Raw genomic sequence first — 20,778 nt, 5'->3', positions numbered from 1 at the left:
GTGTGTGTGTGTGTGTGTGTTCTGTAAACATTAATTTAGTTCATAGCTAGCAAACCTACTCGATGCATATGTAAGTACACAACTTGTCAACATGGCTACAAAGAAGGAGACGACGAACTTCGATGATTTTGACCCCGAGCGTTACATGAAAGACTATTACGATGACGCGTCGTGGTTGTACATGGAAGGAGAAGATCTACCGTTTGCCTTTAATGAACTGCATCGCGCCTTCTCCTCATGTAACTATCTTAAACTATTGCTCATCTGCACATTTGCTTTTTTAACACAACGAGATATTCAATCTTATGAATTGTAAATGTTCAATCATACTTTTGCGATAACCTTTTAAGTGTGAAATTATAACAATATGTAAAGTTTCTTGGTATGGCCAGGTAAACTGATACTATTTGTAATGCTATGAAAGATAGAATAGACAAATTTTGAAAGGGAAACAAAAGTATGTTGAGTCTCGGAAATACTGCACTGGTAGCAGTATACAGTAGAGGGTTGTGGCCATGGGTGATATTTTTGTTAAATGGCTAACCCCTGTATAATGATATGCAAAAACAAATATGAAAATAAAACTGTACTGAAATTGGTATAAGCATGATGAAGTGGGCTACGTGAGCTTCACATTTGTAAAAAAAAAAGAAGATTTTTTTGGTTCGAGAATAAAATTTTGGCCATAATCCGAAAGGACAACAGCACACGACGTAAAATTGCAAAAAATCAAGTTTTACAACTTTACTGGGACCCAGATAATCCTGCAATCAGGAAGGTAATCTTTAATTTCAGACAGAACTTAGGAACAAAAAAAACCCTAGTTGCGGGGGTCAAATTTTGGGTCAAAAATAACAATTATTTGGCCTTTTTTGGTAATTTTTGATGTGGTAACCATGGTTTTCACGCAAGTGACATACATAGAAAAAAGAGGTTTATACACCTCTCAGTACTTTATATGTATTGTAAATGTAATGCAGTTTACAAATATATATACATGTATACATGTGTTTTGTAGGGTAAATCCGCTGTGTTTACATTTCCCGTGTCTCCCGTTTCTGCCGGGAAAGATTAATAGAATAGTCCCCTACCTTGAGGGTGTGACCGAGAAATCTCCAACCCAAGGGGTGATGATTTTTGGTTGTCTAACCCGAGGCTCTGCCGAGTGTTAGACAACCAAAGAAATCACCACGAGGGTTGGGATTTCTCGGTCACACCCTTAAGGCAGGCGATAATTATTTTTCTCCCATCCTATTATTTCAGTCACAACTCCACCGACAGTAGTCTGCCATGTTTGTAAACAAAAACACACGTGGGGTTTGGATAATATTATCGTCATTCATTTTTGACGACGTCACAATTACCGATGACGTATTACATGACGTCACAATTGAACACGTGCTAATCTCCCCCTAGGGGGTGACTTATAGAATCTTACATGGGTCTGTTCCGTGGACTGGGATATCTCAACCCGAGTGTAAGAGTTTGGCTGGTCAGCACGAGGGTTGAGATATCCCTATCTATGGAACAGACCCATGCTTGATTATTTCATACAAATAAACAAATTCTAGTCGGAATAAATATCAATCTTATTCTACCGGCAAACCCCAATGCCCTCGGGTTGAGACGGATGAATCTCCATTCACAACAATTGTATGACATCAAGGAAACAATAAAATGACGTCACGTCGACAATCCATTATTATGACGTCATAGCGCGTGTCAGCTGTCTTTCCCTACCCCGTGTAAGATACACTGGATCATGAAGCAATTTAGGACAATTTAAGACTTAAGACCGTTTCAGGGCCTGATGCACCAATTGCCTTATTGAAAACGTCTATACTTTCTTTTCTTTCCTATCTACACTAATCTCATCTAATCGCTAGGCACCCATCTTCATATATCGTAAACATTTGACGTTAGGACGTTAAACCACGAAAAAATAAATATAAAGAAACACGTGACCATCATATGATGAAGCAGATCAAGTAAGTTATTTAAGCACTAAACTGCCTTCTTTGAAAAGTGATTGTCCTATAATTATCACAGGATTGCAGACAAATTGAATAACGCCCGTTATATGACAATAACCCTCCAAAGAAGGCAGTTTGATACTGATATTTCCGTTGTCAATTTTGTTTTTTCTTATATTTCCAGCCTGTAATCGCATTTCAAAGTCAAATTTCGCGCTGTCGGCAATGGGGCTATTTTAAAGACGTCCCGAGTACACGCGACCGTTTCCGGCAAAAATATAGTTCAATGAAATAAACACAAAATGATCAATTTTATTTCAACAATTTAATCAATAAATTCCATCGTGAGCATATTCACCTTTTATACAACATAACTACATAAATTGTTGCGAGTTACATTGATCAATTGAATTTTTTTTTTTACTCCGGTAGCACGGATCGGTTACCACGAGGAATGCGTATTGTTATCGATGTTGTGATTTGGCCTGGAGACGAAAGGTGAATTTAGCGATTGAAATTGAAAGTGTAGCAAGAAAATGTTGCATTTTTGAAGAATCCGGGACTTCCCGTGTTTGTGTAATGAAGATTTCTTTGTGTTGATGTGCGCTGCTTGGCGCAGACGACACTTTTTTCGTGACGTCAATAATACACTTAATATAGTGACGTCGGTCTAAACAACGTCATTTAGTCACGACGTCACACACATGGTCTTCATATCACTACACCAATGGAAATTAGGTGAGAATTATAATCTGATGTCTTTCTATTTTGTTTGGCAAGGTTATATAGTGGCAGTGCAGAGCAAGTGGAAATATAAGATGTTGGAAGTTTTTGTTTGGGTGTTTACATCTTGTCAAGGTCAGAAAGGTCATACGACGAAAATGTCCACTAATGAACGGGTCACTTCCATATCAGTGTAGAGCGCCACTGCAGCATTACACCTTACCCGGTCACATTCCACGGATAACACACTTTTTCTAGAGGTCAAATGACGTCAAATTCTGTTTGATATGTCCCCAGCTGTTGGTTTGATCTTCGTATCGATCTTTCATTCTGATTTGTTTTTCTGAGGCTGGGATCGCTATTTTACTTGATACTATAGATTACTTTGTTGATGTGCTCTTGTTTGATCATGCTATGACGTTCTGATCTTTTTCTAATAAGATCTTAACGACTCTTTAAAATACACAAGGTTCAACCTGTTAAGTGAAAAACCAGAAGCAACCCAAACTATAATATATAATAATAAAGGCTTTATTTATTCTTGATAACATATTGAGCATGAAGCTAATCTTACACATGGTCAAGATATAATGTATGATAAAATGTACAATATTTACAGCTTTAAGAAATATACATGTATAAAATACAGGATAAGGGAGGAAATCATAAATCATTTCAAGTAAAATTGCTTTGCAGATATCTTAGATTCTAAAAATGAAGTACAATTTCTAATCTGATATCTATAAGATTTTCTAAACATGTTTGTCTTATGACATGGCAAATAAAACACATTGGTAGATGATATCATATACGTAAACTCATTCAAATTTTGTGGAGCTAAATTATTAAGTATCTTGTACATAAAAACTACTTGATTGTATAAAATTCTTTTTGTAAAAAGGTAACCAATTTAGTTTTTTGAACATTTCACAGGAAGGTATGGAAAAATCACATTTTAAAATAATTATGGCTGTTCTCTTTTGCGGGCGTTCTAATTTTGCAATATTATGTTTTGAACTGTTACCCCAAACAGTTGAGCAATAAGCCAGAGGTGGGTTAACAAAGAAAGCAGTTAAAAAAATCATACGAGATGACTAGAAATTATCATTGACAATATGACAAGTTTTCACTGTTCCTTGTTAATATTCTTAAATTTTTGAATTATTAAACTTGAAGTTGATATATTTCTGAGGGTGATTTGTCCTTTGTCGTTATTTTCTCTATATTACATTCAATGATAAGCACTGTAGCATAATGTGTTAACTATGTCAAGAGCTTGCGGCGGCTATCTTGGAAACTTTAACCGCTTTGATAATTGACATACGTTCCAAAAGGCAACCCAGGGAATACTTACACCATACACGAAGACTGTTGAAGACAATCGTCAAATTATTTTACTTAAATCTAAGACCCCTCGTGAGAACCGGAAGTTGATTATTTTTTGGAATAAGAATGACTCAGATAATGTGGTCTCTGACCCTACTCTATATCAAAGATGAGCTTTGTAACTGAAGGTGGTAACGACATAGAGTTGTGTCCTAACCAATCAAGGCTCGTGGAGGCCATCAAGGATAAAACAGTTTTAAGTTACTGTTAGCTTAAAAACAAAATCAGAAAATAATCAAGATAGCTTTGGACATTAACGGTAAACGTTACAGAAAAAAACCCCAATTAAATTCAGCGTGCCCGTATTCCAAAAAAAGCGATATTAAAAAGAATTCTTCAAAAGAAGTTAAAAATTAAATGTAACAGCAAAAAGTAGTCCCAAAGATAATCTACTAGTGATATAATTGCAAGAATGTGGTTTAGTGAATACTTGTTAAATTATGGCCATTTTAAGCGTTTAACCTTTGACGTCGTGGCGGCCATCTTGTGACCTACTTGACAATGTTGCAGTGACAACTTTAGTACATTGCCTACATTAAATTAAAAAGAACATTGACATACCTTTTGGCATTTAAAAGATATTGCGGGGACAACTTTTGTGTCAAAGATGATTGAAAAATAAAACCCCGTAAAAGCAATAAGTCTTTTCACCCTTTGTTGAAAACCCGTTTTTATAAAGCCAATCAACATTGCTTTGACATTACACCAGTTATGAGCAAAAACAGAAAGGGGAGCTGGGTTCAAATACAAAAATTGTGATATGCAATGTTTTATGTTTGCAGTTCAATTGAAGGGTAATCGTCTCCTAGACATCGGAACTGGACCGTCAATTCATTCGATCATCAGCGCATCCAGCCACGTGGACGAGATATATCTGAGCGATTATTCTCCCAAAAATCGTAAATATCTACAGAAATGGAAGGAAGGGGACATCAACTTCAACGAAGGGATGATTAAATATTTACTTCGACTAGAAGGAAGCAAGTTAGTATATTTTTGTGTTATAATGTTTCAGTGACGTCATTGATGACGACGTTTTAATCTGAGTTCGATACACCGGCCATAACTTGTGTATAGTGTCGCGCGCTAGTTTAGGTTAAAATTATTTAAAACCTATCATCTCAAAAAATCGTCTCGTTCAGAAATGTTTCTATACATTTTTTTTTAAAAATATTTCTACACATACAAACGTACATGCATAAACAACGACATTGTTGCTCTTGTAATTTTGAGACCCCACTTGATTATATACGTACTTCAGAGAGCTATTTTAATTTTATCTCATAAACAAAATGTATAAGTCTTAATAATATACGAACTATAAATATCCGGTTATGGTCATTTCAAAAAATCGTATAATCCGCTCCAACGGAAGGTTGAAAGGTTCATATAACACAACCAGTTAAGTATTTATATGAAGTGATTTGTCTGATGCAGGTGACAGAGTAAATACCGTAATAATCACCAAAAGGTCAATCAAAAACGATTAACTGCTTGAACTATTACCTTTCTACAGTTCATACTTACCAGCATGATGAAAATTGTCAAAAGAATTCCTCCCAAGTGTTAAACTAGTATTTTTTTCAGAAGTCACGTGATTACATGGTTTGGTTGTGTTTTACGTCCTATTAACAGCTATGGTCATTTAGGGACGTGCCAATATTTGGTGGTGTAGGGAAGCCGGAGTTCCCGGAGAAAAACCACCGACCTACGGCCAGTACCTGGCGACTGTCCAACGCATGCCTAGAACCCGCGACCCAGTGGCGGAGGCTAGTTGTAGGAGAATGTCAGACACATTAACCACTTAAAACAATTTTCGATATCATACAATCGATCAATATAGAAATAATTGTTTTTACAAGAGTGTATGAAATATTGATAATATTTGATAAATCATTTGTGTCAGGGATGTTGACATAAACTGTAGTCGAAACCGAGAGAAACAAGCTACAAGGAATAAGCTTACTTATCCAGCCAACGTTAACAGATTTCTGTAACTGATCTACCTACCTATATATTGACCTGTTGCACGTGCCATCGGATGGTTCACGTACCTATCGTCAAATCATCCCGTGTCACATAGCATATATTGTATTAGATAGTAGCTTGCTCTTATATAGATAGATAGAAAGGGGACAGGTGAACTGATTATCCCATCAGTAACAAGGGTTATTTATCACGTGATGGACGTTAATCATGTGATCTGATATTGGCCACGTGATAAATTGATAAAATAAATAGACTATTCAATCGATAAGAGTCATGGACTTTGAAAACTGTTTCTAAACATTTTCATGAGGTTTGTAAGCATATACATTGTTTACAGGTTATGGGGAGTTAATAGTAAAATAATATGTGGCGTTTTGTTTATTAGTAAGACATGTACTGTTTCACCACTATCAGAAAATGACCGGTAAAATGTATATGCACAATGGTAGGAAATATGTTCTTGTTGGCAATAAGATCGCCATCGGTTCCGTTACACTATCAGCATATACGCACTTACTTGTTATAAATGTCCGAAGTGACTATCAAATCGACAAACGGTTTGACTACGCTTTGATTCATACATGATCATAGATGTGCGAGAGTCTATGAGTCCCCTCGTCTCGATTCAGAAATGGCGTATTCAGATGGCTTACTTTATCTGCCTCATTCAACACAACCAAACAGTCAACACCACTTGATCAAATGAAGCCGTCTAATAAAGAAAACAGAATCAGAACAGAACACCAATACGGATGCAACTTTGATGATACTTTGCTGACTAATTGCGTGAACCACGTGTCCAATAGATTATTTGTGAATCGTCTTCAGAAAAATATAAGCTTATTTGATAATGACGACCCGAATGACTTCCATGCAATGGAAATTTCGCTGAAATTATATTTCCTTCACAACTGTATTTGTTATGTATTGCAGTAGCATTTGATGAATATACAAGGAACTGATAAATTTCATGTTATCGACAAGTGGGTAACAACCGTGACGTGATTTCATTGACCAGTCTTTCAATTATGACGTCACATAACAATGGTCTACCTAATTAACATCTTGTGACGTCACGATATATGATTTTTCCCCAGACCGGAACCGGAACAAATTGTTTCCGATATAGATATGTGGTTTTCCATAAATAATGTGGACGTTATTTGATAAAAAGTAACCCAACTCTTGATGGTTGATTATCATTATCATCTTAATCCATCTCTGATTATTATCTTTTCAAATTGAAAAAGACATTCGGTTTATCTCATGTTTATATAGGATTTGATAATTAACTAGTACCCGAGTAAGATAAACATGATGACCTACATGCACATCTTAGGGAATATTCATAGTATAATGCTATATGTATTGGGAAACTGTCTCTATCGCGTGGTATGTAGATACATGTAATCTATTATCGGGCTATTGTGTTCTAAACACATTTTCTATATTTGAATTGAAAGATAATCGCAATCATTATCTATATATACTCCTTTTTTGACATAGCTACGGATATCGGGAAATGAAAACAGCCAAAGTGGTACAGAAACAATTTCCTCAAATTTATACTATTTAACAATCCCTAATACTATTAATTTTTGATCTACGCTCATAATCGCTTTGATATATTTTACCATCATCTGATAAACACGTGTAACGAAGTATATTTAATACACAGTTGGGCACTTAATACACCACAGACTCTTTCTTGTTTTCTTATTTAGATAATTTTCTGTTATCATAGATGCCTTCTCTTTAATATTCAAAGGCTAGGTTTATACAGAAATATATTCACTTCAAAGAATGCACGATTGCTAATGTCTAAACTTTTGATGATGAACAACAAGTAAATGGCCTAAGGTAACCACAACCCGAGACGACCAGACACGACATAGCCTTTGTCCACACAAGAGCTCTCCATTTCTTGTCAGTTCAGTCCTGTATTGAGAGAGGGATAAGAAACTTCCGGTTACTACAGTTGTACAAAGCCTCGATCTGATACATAGAGTCATAGATGCGTTTGCTTGGTCCCATCACTAAGTACTACGAGATACAGCTGTAACCGTGACGTCGACCTACATAACATTTGATTGGATAAGTAATTATGATAGCCATGTAACACTGGACTAGTAGGACCAAGTATATACAGAACAAAACTATAAAGGCCAATGACATACCAAGAGTACGTGTAACTATGTCTAACTTCCGGTTATCACAGTTCTTCACAGCCTCAATTTGATATATAGTCATATGTCCTTTTGCTAGGTCCCATCAATTGTAGCCAATACATACATACAATCTGATTGGATAAGTAATTATGATACAATGGCCATGTCACACTGGACCGGTAGGACCAAGTATATACAAAACCAAACCGGAAGTGACGTGTAAATATGTCGCAGTTGACTTATTTCTTGTCCGATCATACATCCGGTTGAAATTGTTACTCTCGTAGTGCGCGAAACACAAATGTGTCCCTGCTTAGGGACACCCAACCTCTGTACGCGGATATGAGTACACAGATAAAGGGTATTTTCATAACCCATGCAGATTTTTTTATAGTATATCTTTTAATGTGATGAAATATGTAATGATTTTGCACTACCACAAATGTATTCAATGTACATAACACCACACTACAAATAGAGATATCTAATAAACTATTTACTACGGTGACTGAGTGGTGGCATGCTGCATTTAGTTCTTTCAGCATACGAAAGGACAAAATGATTATATTTATTTTCATTCTCGCCCTTTCACATAAAACCCTATTCTAATGGAAACCATTGTTTATACTTAGTTCTAGTCTCTTCGTCTCTGTGCAAATTTGAATATGCACAAAAACGAGAATAAGAATGATTAAATCACGTATTGAATACTTTTATGGGTACTTTATCACTAACATGTGTTTCAACATATGTTTCGAAACTCTTTAAGACATTGATATTGATCCTTTTTGAAAAATATTATCACTGATAACTCCTTAATGGGCGAAACGTACATATTGTGCAAGAAAACAATTAACATTGTTAGGCTCTCTGCATCGACAAACGAAGTTTTTAGGATGGTGTTTTTTAGTGATTGTTTTACGTCACAGGGTGTTTACCTTTGGTAGCGGACTATCACTCGCCGATGTCTGCTGTTACCTTTTCGCTGATATTGTTGCATGGTTAAGTAAAATGATTGTTAACATAATCGCTTATTGAGTAAATAGAATCCATTGCGTTCGAAGAATAAGTTTGATAAGTAGTTGCAGTGTAGATAACATTAACGTAAGTCTACATTCAATTCAAATCCCTGTCAGTTTCCATCCACAAGTAAATTATTTCGTTATGAAACAACAACTTACGTCACACTTCTATAACTTTTAATTCAAAAACAAATACCTTATACTCACCAATAGGCCAATCATACAATAATACACAATAATGATAATATACCTTACACTTAAACTTTATTTTCACTATTGGCAGAGACCCGGATGACACTTTACGACAAATAATGCCGTAAAGTGGTCCAGGGTTGGAAATAATTTTTTTCGCTTGACAACTGTAACACAGTATACTATAGTACTTCTGTCTACAGTTCTTAATTGCTAACATTGATAATATATTTTTCTTGTATGTTCTGCCTCATACATGACATATTATGAATATAAATAAATGTTTCAGGACTACTGCGGCTGACAGGCAGAAACAGATGAGGATTAAGGTCAAAGACATTTTCCATATAGACATCAAAACAGAACAACCTCTTGGATCTAACAATATTGAAAAGTTCGATATCATCACTTCCAGTTATTGCTTAGAGGCAGTCACTCACAGCCTCAACGAGTTCCACGCATGCATACACAACATTGCGTCTCTACTCAAGATAAACGGCCACATAATTGTGGCTGGCGAACTTGAAGCCTCGCGTTATGTTGTTGGAGATTACAAATTTAAATGTGTAGCTGTATCCCAGTCTGATGTGTACAATAGTTTTGAGCAAGCTGGTTTTCGTATCGAGTCGTTTAGAGAAATGTCAGCCCCTAATCCTGGCAAAGACCTGCTTTCTGACTTCAAAGGTGCGTACGTCATGGTGGCAAAGAAAGTACGCTAAAGTTAAGTAGGCGTGGACGACACACGACAAATATGGGATAGGATAGTAAACGACTTTGGAATCAATTAACACTATATAACCATAAAACCAGGACAATGAGGAAGATTAGCAAGTGGCTTAACATGTATTTTATCCTCAACAAAGAATGTCTATTATTCTTATTATCATAAACTACCACAAAGGCGTTTTCATAAAGAGTTTAAACCATGAATGTATGTTGTCCCATTGCTTTCATTAGACAGTGTATTCAGTTGAAGCTTGCAAGAAAAGGTTTCCGGTGCACTGCATCATAACACGGTATTGTATAATAATATGACTAGCTCCGTTCAGAATCTTGTTGTTCATAGGTTTGGTTAGCTTAAACGATTCGTTAATGTATGTGATCAAAATCCGTTTTATGGGAAATATCAGAAAATTTTCAAAGAGTTGATTTTTTTCGTCTTTGGAGTACGCATGCATCATTGTTTGAAATTTTTCTGTTTTCATGAATATACTTTAACAAGTTAATTTTATCAAATGGTAGTTAAGCTAACTGGGCTTTGAACACTGAACTCTGTAGCTGCAACATTTTAAACCAAAACAAAATAAAGAGTGATGTACATCGGGTGAGAACGAGTTTGTGTTTTTTGTGTTTTTGTGTTTTTATTGTTTATTCACCTCGTTGTTATATTTATTTCCGATGTATGTATGTATGTCTGTATGTTTGTATGTATGTGTATGTATGTATGTGTGTGTATGTATGTATGTATGTATGTATGTATGTATGTATGTATGTATGTATGTATGTATGTATGTATGTATGTATGTATGTATGTATGTATGTATGTATGTATGTATGTATGTATGTATGTATGTATGTATGTATGTATGTATGTATGTATGTATGTATGTATGTATGTATGTATGTATGTATGTATGTATGTATGTATGTATGTATGTATGTATGTATGTATGTATGTATGTATGTATGTATGTATGTATGTATGTGTTTGTATGTATGTGTGTGTGTGTGTATGTGTATGTATGTATGTATGTATGTATGTATGTATGTATGTATGTATGTATGTATGTATGTATGTATGTATGTATGTATGTATGTATGNTGTCTGTCTGTCTGTCTGTCTGTCTGTCTGTCTGTCTGTCTGTCTGTCTGTCTGTCTGTCTGTGTGTGTGTGTGTGTGTGTGTGTATGTATGTGTATGTATGTATGTATGTATGTATGTATGTATGTATGTATGTATGTGTGTGTGTGTGTGTGTGTGTGTGTGTGTGTGTGAGCAGAAGAGTAAAAATGACAGTGCTGGCAATGAAATTGATGATATTTTGAAGACAATCTGCCGCGTTGTAAAGACACAACAATAAACCACAGAATAAAACAAAGGGACAGAAGATAAAATGTCTGCCTACAAACCGATTAAATTAATACACATCCAACAGACATTTGTAATGTGTGATCCAGTGCCTATATTGGACCTTAGAGGGTTTGCTACGGTACAGCTGCTAGTAATAGATCAGTCTTCATGCATTAAGGTCATAAATTAGTGCTTATGCTTATTCTTAATTTTTTAAATGTTTTTAAATGCAAATTATTTTTAAACAGCCTTTTTCAATGCTTTATCATGAATGAAGAAACTATCACATTGAAGCTAATAGTAAATCAAAACATACAGTTTTTACCTAGAAATTGTAAAGGTTTGCTGTACTTGTAGCAACATAAACATTGAAATAAGTGGATTACAGTCGATTTTTGGAACTGACTTACAAGTAAAATCCATTTAAAATCATTACCAGTACTAAGTATAGTTTTGAAATTAGAGTCTAGTCTAATCGTAGGGAACCTGTTGTAAAAAAAACTAGTGGAAAACATTCCATATCTATGCCATTGTAATCCTACAATAGCATTTGTTTAAGGACAGAAAACGTGTCTGTATATACACAAAGAAACCACATGGTACTCACACCTTTTACAACCGATTTAATTACAATCTAATTACTGTTTGAAGTCGATTGACTTAAATATTGCGAGCTTGGTAATTTCTATATTAATACAATATTATATTTGGCTCGGTAAGCCATTAAAAGGTTCAAGATAAATTTGCAATACTGTATTGCGCTTCAGTTATGCAATTTTCGTGCAACAAATTATGGGGTGTTAATTCGTTCAACATCGTCTACATGTAATAGTCAATGTTATGGTGGCATATATCTGCCTTCCACTTATTTTTTGTCTTGTTAAAGTAGGCTGACTTGGTGAGATAATTGTCGCCTCAAGTCGCTCAACTGGTTTCATCATTCTTGCGACTTAATGTATCGGCATGTCGTAAGGATTATTATGATCGGTCAATTTTAACGATCCAAGGTAATCTAACTCTTATCTGTCGTGGTAAATAACATATACAAAGGACTTTTCAACTTGAATATATTTCTAAATTTGTGTTTTAAACATCATATCTGTTAATTGGGGATATTTTTCTTGGTGCAGATTTTTTCAATGTACATGTGTAGATGCCTTACCATAGCAATAATATTGCATTGCTATGCAGAAATAGCCAAAAAATGGTGCTTTTGGACTGTTAGCATGCAGAAATGAAAGTCTCCGCATGTGACAAACAAGAATTCCTTTCTCTAATTGAACACTGGTATGACAATGTTTAAGTATTTCAAAAATGTATTTGTTTGGTTCATGCGGAGACTTTCTAAAATTGAAGAGTGTTTAGTTAATTTACTTCAAAATTCCCAATTTTCAACCACATTTATTATGGAAATGCGGGTTTATTTCTCTCTTTGGAATGCCGTTCCTTCTTAAGCAGTTGCCGAATGAATCAGTCCAGATTACGAATATAACAACTAATTGTAAATTCCCTATGAGGCCGGAAATGACCTTTTACGCCACTTATCCTTTTAAGTAGAGTTAAGAATAAAATAAATTCACACAACTTGTCGCAATAACTATTTCAACTAAATAGATGTTACCGTACCACGACCTAAAAAAAGTGGATAATAGAAATAGGCTGCTACATGTACCATACAATAGTGAAAACAAACCTTTTAAAGGCAATGCAATACGTCAGTATATTATTTCTCAATTTTTCTTATGCCGCAAATATGTCTCCCCAAAATTACCTATGGGGTATTTTCCTAATCTGGGCCCACATTAACCGTTTGTATATTTGATTCTTCTTATAATCACGTACCGCAATATCATTTCCTTGGTGCTTTTTGTCAAAACCATTTTAATAGCCAGGTGCCTTCACCGCAGAGTAATAATTGCAAGCAGTATATCATTTGAAGATACAACTTTCTCTGATGTTTCTAAACATTTTCTTCAGGTTGGTAAGTATGGATTATGAAAAGTTCTTTTTACACAAGCAATATGATTTTCTATGTGACGTTTCGATGACTAGTACGATATGTACACTGTCACCTTCATCAGACAAATGACCAGTGAAGAGTATGCACACAACGGGATAAAATGTGTCATTTGTATTATGAAGGTGACAGTGTACATATCGTACTAGTCATCGAAACGTCACATAGAAAATCTTATTGCTTGTGTACAAAATAACTTTTCATAATCCGTCTCTGATGTTTATTGCATAATATTTTCACTTGATGTGACAATACCCTTCGATATAATTTCTGTCGAAAGCATGACTAAATGTTATTTGCTGTGTATGAATACAGAGCCTGAGCACTACCTTTACAATGGCATGACTATGAGCTCGGAAAATAATTCTTGATGAAATATTTTACACGTTCCACGTTTTCGCTTCCACAATGCATAGTCAATACGAGTATTACATGCGTTTGAAATATTATTTATTTGTTTTGTTTTATCTCTCGAATTTATGTAGGAAACAGCATGTGAGGTCACCTGCTCCTCTGTTGTTGTTTTAGTTATTGATCTGACCTTGCCGATAACAAAGGGTTTAAATTGTACGGGAAAGCAAACATTTTTGTTTTAATGTATAAAAAACGACATGTAGTTAAGTTACTGTTATAACTGCAACATTGATTGCAGTCAAACTTAAAGGCGTACCATTAATTTGATGTGCGACACATGTTACAATTATATCAGTAAGTATCTCTCATCTATATTGTTCATTGTTTGAATATGGGGCCGCGGTGGCCAAGTGGTTAAGGCGGCTGACATTCTACTACCACTGGAGCCCTTCACCACTGGGTCGCGGGTTCGAGGCCTACGTGGGGCTGTCGCCGGGTAGGTCGGTGGTGTTCTCCGGTAACTCCGGCTTTGCTACACCACCAAGCCTGGCACGTCCTTTAATAGGACGTTAAACACAAACAAACAAACAAATTGAATGTTAAGAGTCTAAAATCAGATGACATTGTAAAACATGTGGGATAAGTCTTGATAACAACGACAAATACTATCAACTTCATCCTAGACGTATGAGAAGCAAGGCTATCACTATGCAGTTTGACTAGAGTACGATAAATAAAGCACACAGATAGTGATAAAGATGATATCAGTTTGTGTACACCTTAATTCGTCTGTTCAGTGCTTTCAATACACTAAAACTCGTATTCTAGATTCGTAAAGACTATTTGTATTACTGTTAAAATCGTGTGTGCTGTACTATTTGTTTTGTTTGTGTTTTACGTCCTATTTACAGCTACGGTTAATGAAGGACATGCCAGGTTTTAATTTGGTGGTGGAGGAAAGCCGGAGTTCCCGGAGAAAAAACAACGACTCACGGCCAGTACCTGTCGACTGCCCGACGTACCTTGTACAAAGTTAATATTTTAGAATTATATAATGTAACAATAGTATGCATTGAAACATATATGTTGTTTATTAATTGGTTAGTCAGTACTTTATGTGTGTGGAATTTGGGGAAGATTTGAATAGGACAGGTTTTGGCTTTCTTTGGAATAGTACGGCACACTGTACGCCTCACAAGTAACTCAGATTAGTTTTGTTTGTAATTTATAAAACGTATTTCGACCGTTAAAATATGTCCGCTATTTTGATTATATTACATTTCCTGCAGTAATATCAAACATAACAAAACGCTTACACGTTTTGCTTTGGTTATTTACGAATTTCTCTCGGCATTTCATTTGCATTGTTTGCGAAATCCAGTAAAAGATATTTTCTGTGATTTCATTTATATATATTAACTTAACTCATTATCAGAACTGTTTGTTAAATATCTAGTTAAGTTGACAATGCTTCGTGATATATTGTCCGCATCAATATTATGTAGATATCTAATCTACAGTTCAACGTCTGTATTGATCGGTGTGGCTACCTGTATTACTGTAGATGAAATAGATAGGGAACAACTGAGGTAGTATTTGAAACAAACTAAGACACGGGACACATATATTTAATCTAAAAAATGAGTGGATCACTTATTCCAACCGTTAATTTTGAAAATTTTGACCCTGCAAGTTATATGGAGGATTACTACGCTCATGGATCCTGGTTGTACATGGAGGGAGAAGACTTGCCGTTTGCAATGCGACAGTTGCACCACTTTTTCAGTTCACGTAAGTTTATATTCAGTGTCACGTGACTATATATTCATTTTTATATATCATATTATAGTTTTGTCTTTTAAAAGTAAAAAAAAAAAAAAAATGTCTTATATCACAATTTCTTTTTATTATGTATAGGGTAAACACATCTTCTGTGCAGAAAGTATACCAAATTTTCATTAATTTTAGAAAATACTGCAGTAAACGGAATTAAATAACATCAGCGATTATATTTAAATCATTATTCAAAATTACGATAAAGGGGAAAGAATCGGTGTTTTGGGACCCAAATGATTAATTTACATGATTTCAAAAGTTGAAATGCTGGCAATTACTTGAATCAATTGCAGAAGGGACCTTCGATACATCATTGCCCTCAATTTAGATGCTGGTCGATAATGACTGTTGGGCTGTTTATAAGTGAAATATTCCGTGTCGTTTTGTGATATGAAGGTCGATGTTTTTGGTGTTTTTCTCATTAGTATGCTTTGTTATATTTTTTGAGGACGTGACATTACTTGGATATGACCTAGATTTACACGACAGCTTACATCGATCAATGATTCCGAAGACGCTTATCCTTTCGGAACATCTGGCGTTATTATCGTTGTAATTTGAAGGGTGCTCGTGGACATAGTTTTATAATTTTGTAGTTAAGAATACGGGTTAGGTGACAATTTCAGTGTATGTAATAGTTAATGAACGACATGATCAAATGCACATTTAAATGTTTACATTGATTTACTTCTACATAGACAAACTAAATGTTAATTAATGGGTTCTTTCTTTGTATGGTGTCTTAAGGCATTGATGATTGATATTGTTTCATTATTTGGCAGGAGACAGTAAGACGGGTGCAACATGTAATGCAGGAAATGCATATTTTTTAAAGAGGAAGTTACCTCTGTGTGTGTCTACATTAATATTTCATGATACAAGGTGGAAGAATCTACTTGTGGACCGCCCCCCTCCTCCCCCTCGCCACTCCCCGAAGTAGTTGTAATCTTGCAGTGTTGCATCCTCGATTTCACTTTATATAATCTGTAAAGTGAATATATTATAAACCATCCTCAAACACTGCATCCTCGATATCCAGGCGTTACGCTCACTTTCGCTCTCTACACCCCTGGAATATGTCATAGCTAAATTGAAGGCACGGATATAGCTATTTGGTTGATCTCAGGTTAAAAAAACCTGACCAATAGCTAACCTGTCCTTTGAAGATTACAAAGGAAAGACGACCGGTTTCACAGCCTGTCAATTTTTACCGTTACGTGACCGCGAGATTCTTTTGATGTACTTCAAAGGATCAAACTAGTCTTCTCGTCTCATCTTCAAGGTACTGCATACTGAGCCTTCGATTTTACTTCGACATATTCCAGTGGTGTAGAGAAAGTGAGCGTGACCCATGGATATCGAGGATACAGTGTTTGAGGAGTGGGATGGTTTATAATATACACACTTTACAGATTATATAATTTGAAATTAACCAGTACTCCTACCTTTTTTTTAAAATCCATTCATTAAAAAGTTTAGCGCACCTGCCACTCTGTTGCAACAGTATTTTAGATGATTTGAATTTCCAACATTTTTGCCCCTAGCATCATCGTTGAGTCCTTAAATGCATTATGTATCTATAACCAAATTTTAAAGTTGTAGTCACCTGTGTGTATGTGTTACGTTCGTGTTTTCAAAGCTCCTGGTTTTTTGTTAATGGAGCCTTATATTTTGATTTCTGCTTATTTCTTATGTTTTCTTCGAGTTACAATTGTAAAGATTGTCATACTTTTTACTATTATTTCTAATATGCTATAGGTTTGCACACGTTGTATTTTTTAATTTCAGACAATATCGGGGGTACGAGACTACTAGATGTAGGAACAGGTCCAACTGTACATAGCATCATCAGTGCAGCCCCACACGTGGAGAACATCGACTTGTCGGATTACGCTGAGAAAAACCGGAAGTATCTTCAGGCTTGGTGGAAAAATGGGCAAGATTACACACCGGAATTCATCAAATTCGTCGTTGATCTTGAGAAGTCTGGGTAACTAAATCAAATCTACCTCGATCTTATTTTGGTTTCATCGTTGCTGTCCTCACACAATGTACATAGTTAGCTTTTAATGATATATGATGAAAAGTAAATTAGAGATTGTCCATATTGATTAATCGATCATCGCACTGTTACCTTGTTTAAGGGATGTAGGTGTCCGTTTGTTATTTTCGAATTATTGCTGCCAAACAGTTCTTACAAAAAGTCTTATACACTATATAGGTGATATTTATGTTAATGTCTCATTGCAATAGAACATAATAATGCATAGAATACTATCATAAAATATTGAACTATCCAATATGTTAAATGAGATTACTCTTACACAATAGTAGCATGCACCCTTTAGCTGACTCTATTGTGAATAAATCACTTCGCATGATATATCCTTTCACTTATATTCATAAGGACGATCGATGATGACGAATATAAATGCATAGTTAGTAATTAATAAATCACATTTCAAAATAAAGAATATATATATTTGTTAATATAAATAGTTAAAATCTCACAAATTGATTGGTTTACTATAAAGAGAAAAGCTATTCTAAGAGGGCATTTAAAAAAAGTTATATATCATATACTTTCTCATACAAGCGTTACAGTTATTCTATAAAAAAATATTTTTTCAGGCAAACACCTGATGAAAGACAATCAGAGATGCGGTCAAAGGTCAAGAATATTTTTCCGATCGACGTTACAAAACAAAGCTTACTTGGAACACCACCATCACAAACCTATGACATCATCATTGCAAGCCTTTGCTTTGAAGCTGCATCCCGAAATTTAACAGACTACGAAAATTGTGTGAAAAACGTCAGCTCTGTTTTGAGAAATGGCGGACACTTGATAGTATGCGGGGAGTTAGATGCAACATTTTATAAAGTAGGCGATTTCAGGTTTCCATCGGTTACAATAAGCAAGGAACAAGCAAAAAAGATTTATAATGAACAAGGGTTTGATATAGTTGAGTTCAATGACTTGGTGCCTCCCCATCCCGGCGAGGATCCCTCGTCAGACTTCCATAGTATGTTTATGATGTTAGCGAAGAAAAGGTGATTACTACTTTCTGTAGTATTCGCTTTCATAACTAAGATATAAACAGTTTTTGTTTTAATTTTAGCTTGCCAGACGCTCTTCCATCCTTGACCTAACTTTATCGCATGTGTTAAAGAAACCCACGTAAGAACGTTTTCTGAGCATTCCTGATCAAACTATTATATGTTTAACGCAATCCTAGATATACACACTTCTCTATCCTTGCAAACACTTTAAGTGCTTGGAATTTAAATGAACTTAATAGTCAGGAAATATCATAACTGCAATGGATTTGGATGATAAACACACAAAACATGTCATCTTTCACAGAACTAAGGGACATGGCGTCCACCAAAATCATGAACAAACGTCCTCTTTATGTCTTGACACAATTAACAAATCTCTTATATACATCCAAACCTCTGTTTTCAAATTGTTTTAATTCATGAAATCTAACCATTTCAACACGATATTTGAGATATCCAACTTTAAGAAATATAGTCAAAGCTAAGAATATCATGGAATAAAACAGATATCACACACGTTAGTTTGTTATAATTTCCTAGAATTGACAGAAACCGTGAGGGCGCCATGTGCGGTGCTGTAGACGTTAACCGTCCCGGAAGTCCAGGTATCGCCCTCGGCTTGTACTGTTGAAGTTATGATGCGGATTATATTGTACGGGTGTCATTTCCATTCTTACTTGCTTTCGTATCACATTGAGTTTCCCTTTTGTGTAGTATAGAGCGTTTCGATCTTTTTACATTACAAAACAATACAATGTTACAATGTTATTTTTTATATATCAAAATATAGACTTTAAATGATCAATACATCTATGTTGCTTAATTTTCGTATTTCTAGAACAAGGACACAAACTGGTTTAAAAACATTTAACAGACTAAGGCAAGTATGATAGCCGTCCCTTATTCGGGCTCTCAACTGCAATTCTTAATTATAAATTTTGTCTTATTTTTCATCTGAAAAACTGAAATATATTTCTTTTCTACTCTCCTGAGGCGTTTAAAGCCGGGTTTTAATTTGTAATATCATTCCATTTTTTTCTCTCAAAAATGATTAAATATTCAGAAGAAAGCCTGTAGTGCTTAACTATGTTACTGCCATCACTAGGCCTTCGCCACTGGATCGCGGGTCTAGGCCTACGTGGGGCAGTTGCCAGGTACTGACCGTAGGTCGGTGGATTTTCTCCGGGAACTCCGGCTTTCCTCCACCACCTAAACCTGGCACGTCCTTAAATGACCATAGCTGTTAAAAGGACGTAAAACACAAACAAACCAAAGTTATTTATAATAACTAATCAAACAATAAGACTACACAAAAATCGCGTTTATAAAAGTTAAGAGTAAGGCCAATTAATTGAATGAAATTCATATGTGAAGAACAAATTGACCGGAAAAAAATGTGTTATTGCGAGGCATTTATAATATTATCAAAATATTACTCATGGTGACAATGATTTCAATCTACTTTAGAAAGATTTTATACATTTGAATACAAATAAGAAAAGAAACCCCAAACAAATCGAACTAGCTTTATATGCCAATGATTGCTCCTCTCTCGTCAAACTCGACTATAATTATAACAAGTTGAAACTTGAGACTAAGGATTTCCGGTGCTCTATATAATAATACAATATAAACGAATTCCATGACAGGCCCCATTCAGGGTATCATTGTTTAAAGCTTCGTTACAAGTTTCAATATGCAATTAAGGATAAATAATTGAAAAATAAAAATCTTTTGTATTTCTTGTCCTTGGTTTTTATTTATTTGGTTTTTAGCTGGCCTTTTTATGCTTTTCTAAACTAAACTGTTATTTTTTTTATTTTTTTTTGTTATTGGAGTGTCGTTTTGAAATTAATTGGTCACTATTCATGTGATTTTGAGATTGCCTTTTTATGCTTTTCAAAACTAGATTACTAAATATAGTTTTTTTTTGTTATTGAATTGTCGATTTGTAATTAATTAGTCACTATTCATGTAATTTTGAG

The 20,778-nt window shown here is 35.0% G+C and overlaps 2 protein-coding genes across 3 annotated transcripts; both read left to right on the top strand.

Annotated features, from left to right (window-relative positions):
• The first annotated feature begins 22 nt into the window (after nucleotides 1–22).
• On the top strand, nucleotides 23–10,773 carry LOC110459319 (nicotinamide N-methyltransferase-like). The gene is made up of 3 exons (XM_021511515.1): nucleotides 23–239; nucleotides 4,865–5,066; nucleotides 9,743–10,773. Exons 1-3 carry the CDS (start codon nucleotides 92–94, stop codon nucleotides 10,170–10,172), a joined length of 780 nt encoding a protein of 259 aa, XP_021367190.1. The 5' UTR covers nucleotides 23–91; the 3' UTR covers nucleotides 10,173–10,773.
• A 4,059-nt stretch (nucleotides 10,774–14,832) lies between these two features.
• LOC110459317 (nicotinamide N-methyltransferase-like) lies at nucleotides 14,833–19,997 on the top strand. 2 transcript variants are annotated; one of them, XM_021511513.1, is made up of 4 exons: nucleotides 14,833–14,926; nucleotides 15,588–15,685; nucleotides 17,519–17,720; nucleotides 18,362–19,997. In XM_021511513.1, the coding sequence occupies exons 2-4, from the start codon at nucleotides 15,592–15,594 to the stop codon at nucleotides 18,786–18,788; spliced, it is 723 nt and encodes a 240-aa protein (XP_021367188.1). In that variant the 5' UTR covers nucleotides 14,833–14,926; nucleotides 15,588–15,591; the 3' UTR covers nucleotides 18,789–19,997. The 2 variants fall into 2 exon arrangements, with proteins under 2 accessions (XP_021367188.1, XP_021367187.1); XM_021511512.1 differs by lacking the exon at nucleotides 14,833–14,926 and having other exon boundaries at nucleotides 15,450–15,685.
• The last annotated feature ends 781 nt before the right edge of the window (nucleotides 19,998–20,778 follow it).

The sequence above is a fragment of the Mizuhopecten yessoensis genome, unplaced genomic scaffold (genome assembly GCF_002113885.1).
Source record: "Mizuhopecten yessoensis strain PY_sf001 unplaced genomic scaffold, ASM211388v2 scaffold10033, whole genome shotgun sequence".
Classification (NCBI taxonomy): Eukaryota; Metazoa; Mollusca; class Bivalvia; order Pectinida; family Pectinidae; genus Mizuhopecten; species Mizuhopecten yessoensis.
Note: the sequence above shows the minus strand (reverse complement) of the source record. Positions and strands in the feature narration are given on the sequence as shown.

Coding starts and splice junctions, on each gene's coding strand:
- LOC110459319 (XM_021511515.1), top strand. CDS start 92: ATGGCTACAAAGAAGGAGACGACGAACTTCGATGATTTTGACCCCGAG. Junction 240..4,864: donor GCATCGCGCCTTCTCCTCAT/GTAACTATCTTA, acceptor TTATGTTTGCAG/TTCAATTGAAGGGTAATCGT. Junction 5,067..9,742: donor CTTCGACTAGAAGGAAGCAA/GTTAGTATATTT, acceptor TAAATGTTTCAG/GACTACTGCGGCTGACAGGC.
- LOC110459317 (XM_021511512.1), top strand. CDS start 15,535: ATGAGTGGATCACTTATTCCAACCGTTAATTTTGAAAATTTTGACCCT. Junction 15,686..17,518: donor GCACCACTTTTTCAGTTCAC/GTAAGTTTATAT, acceptor TTTTAATTTCAG/ACAATATCGGGGGTACGAGA. Junction 17,721..18,361: donor GTTGATCTTGAGAAGTCTGG/GTAACTAAATCA, acceptor ATATTTTTTCAG/GCAAACACCTGATGAAAGAC.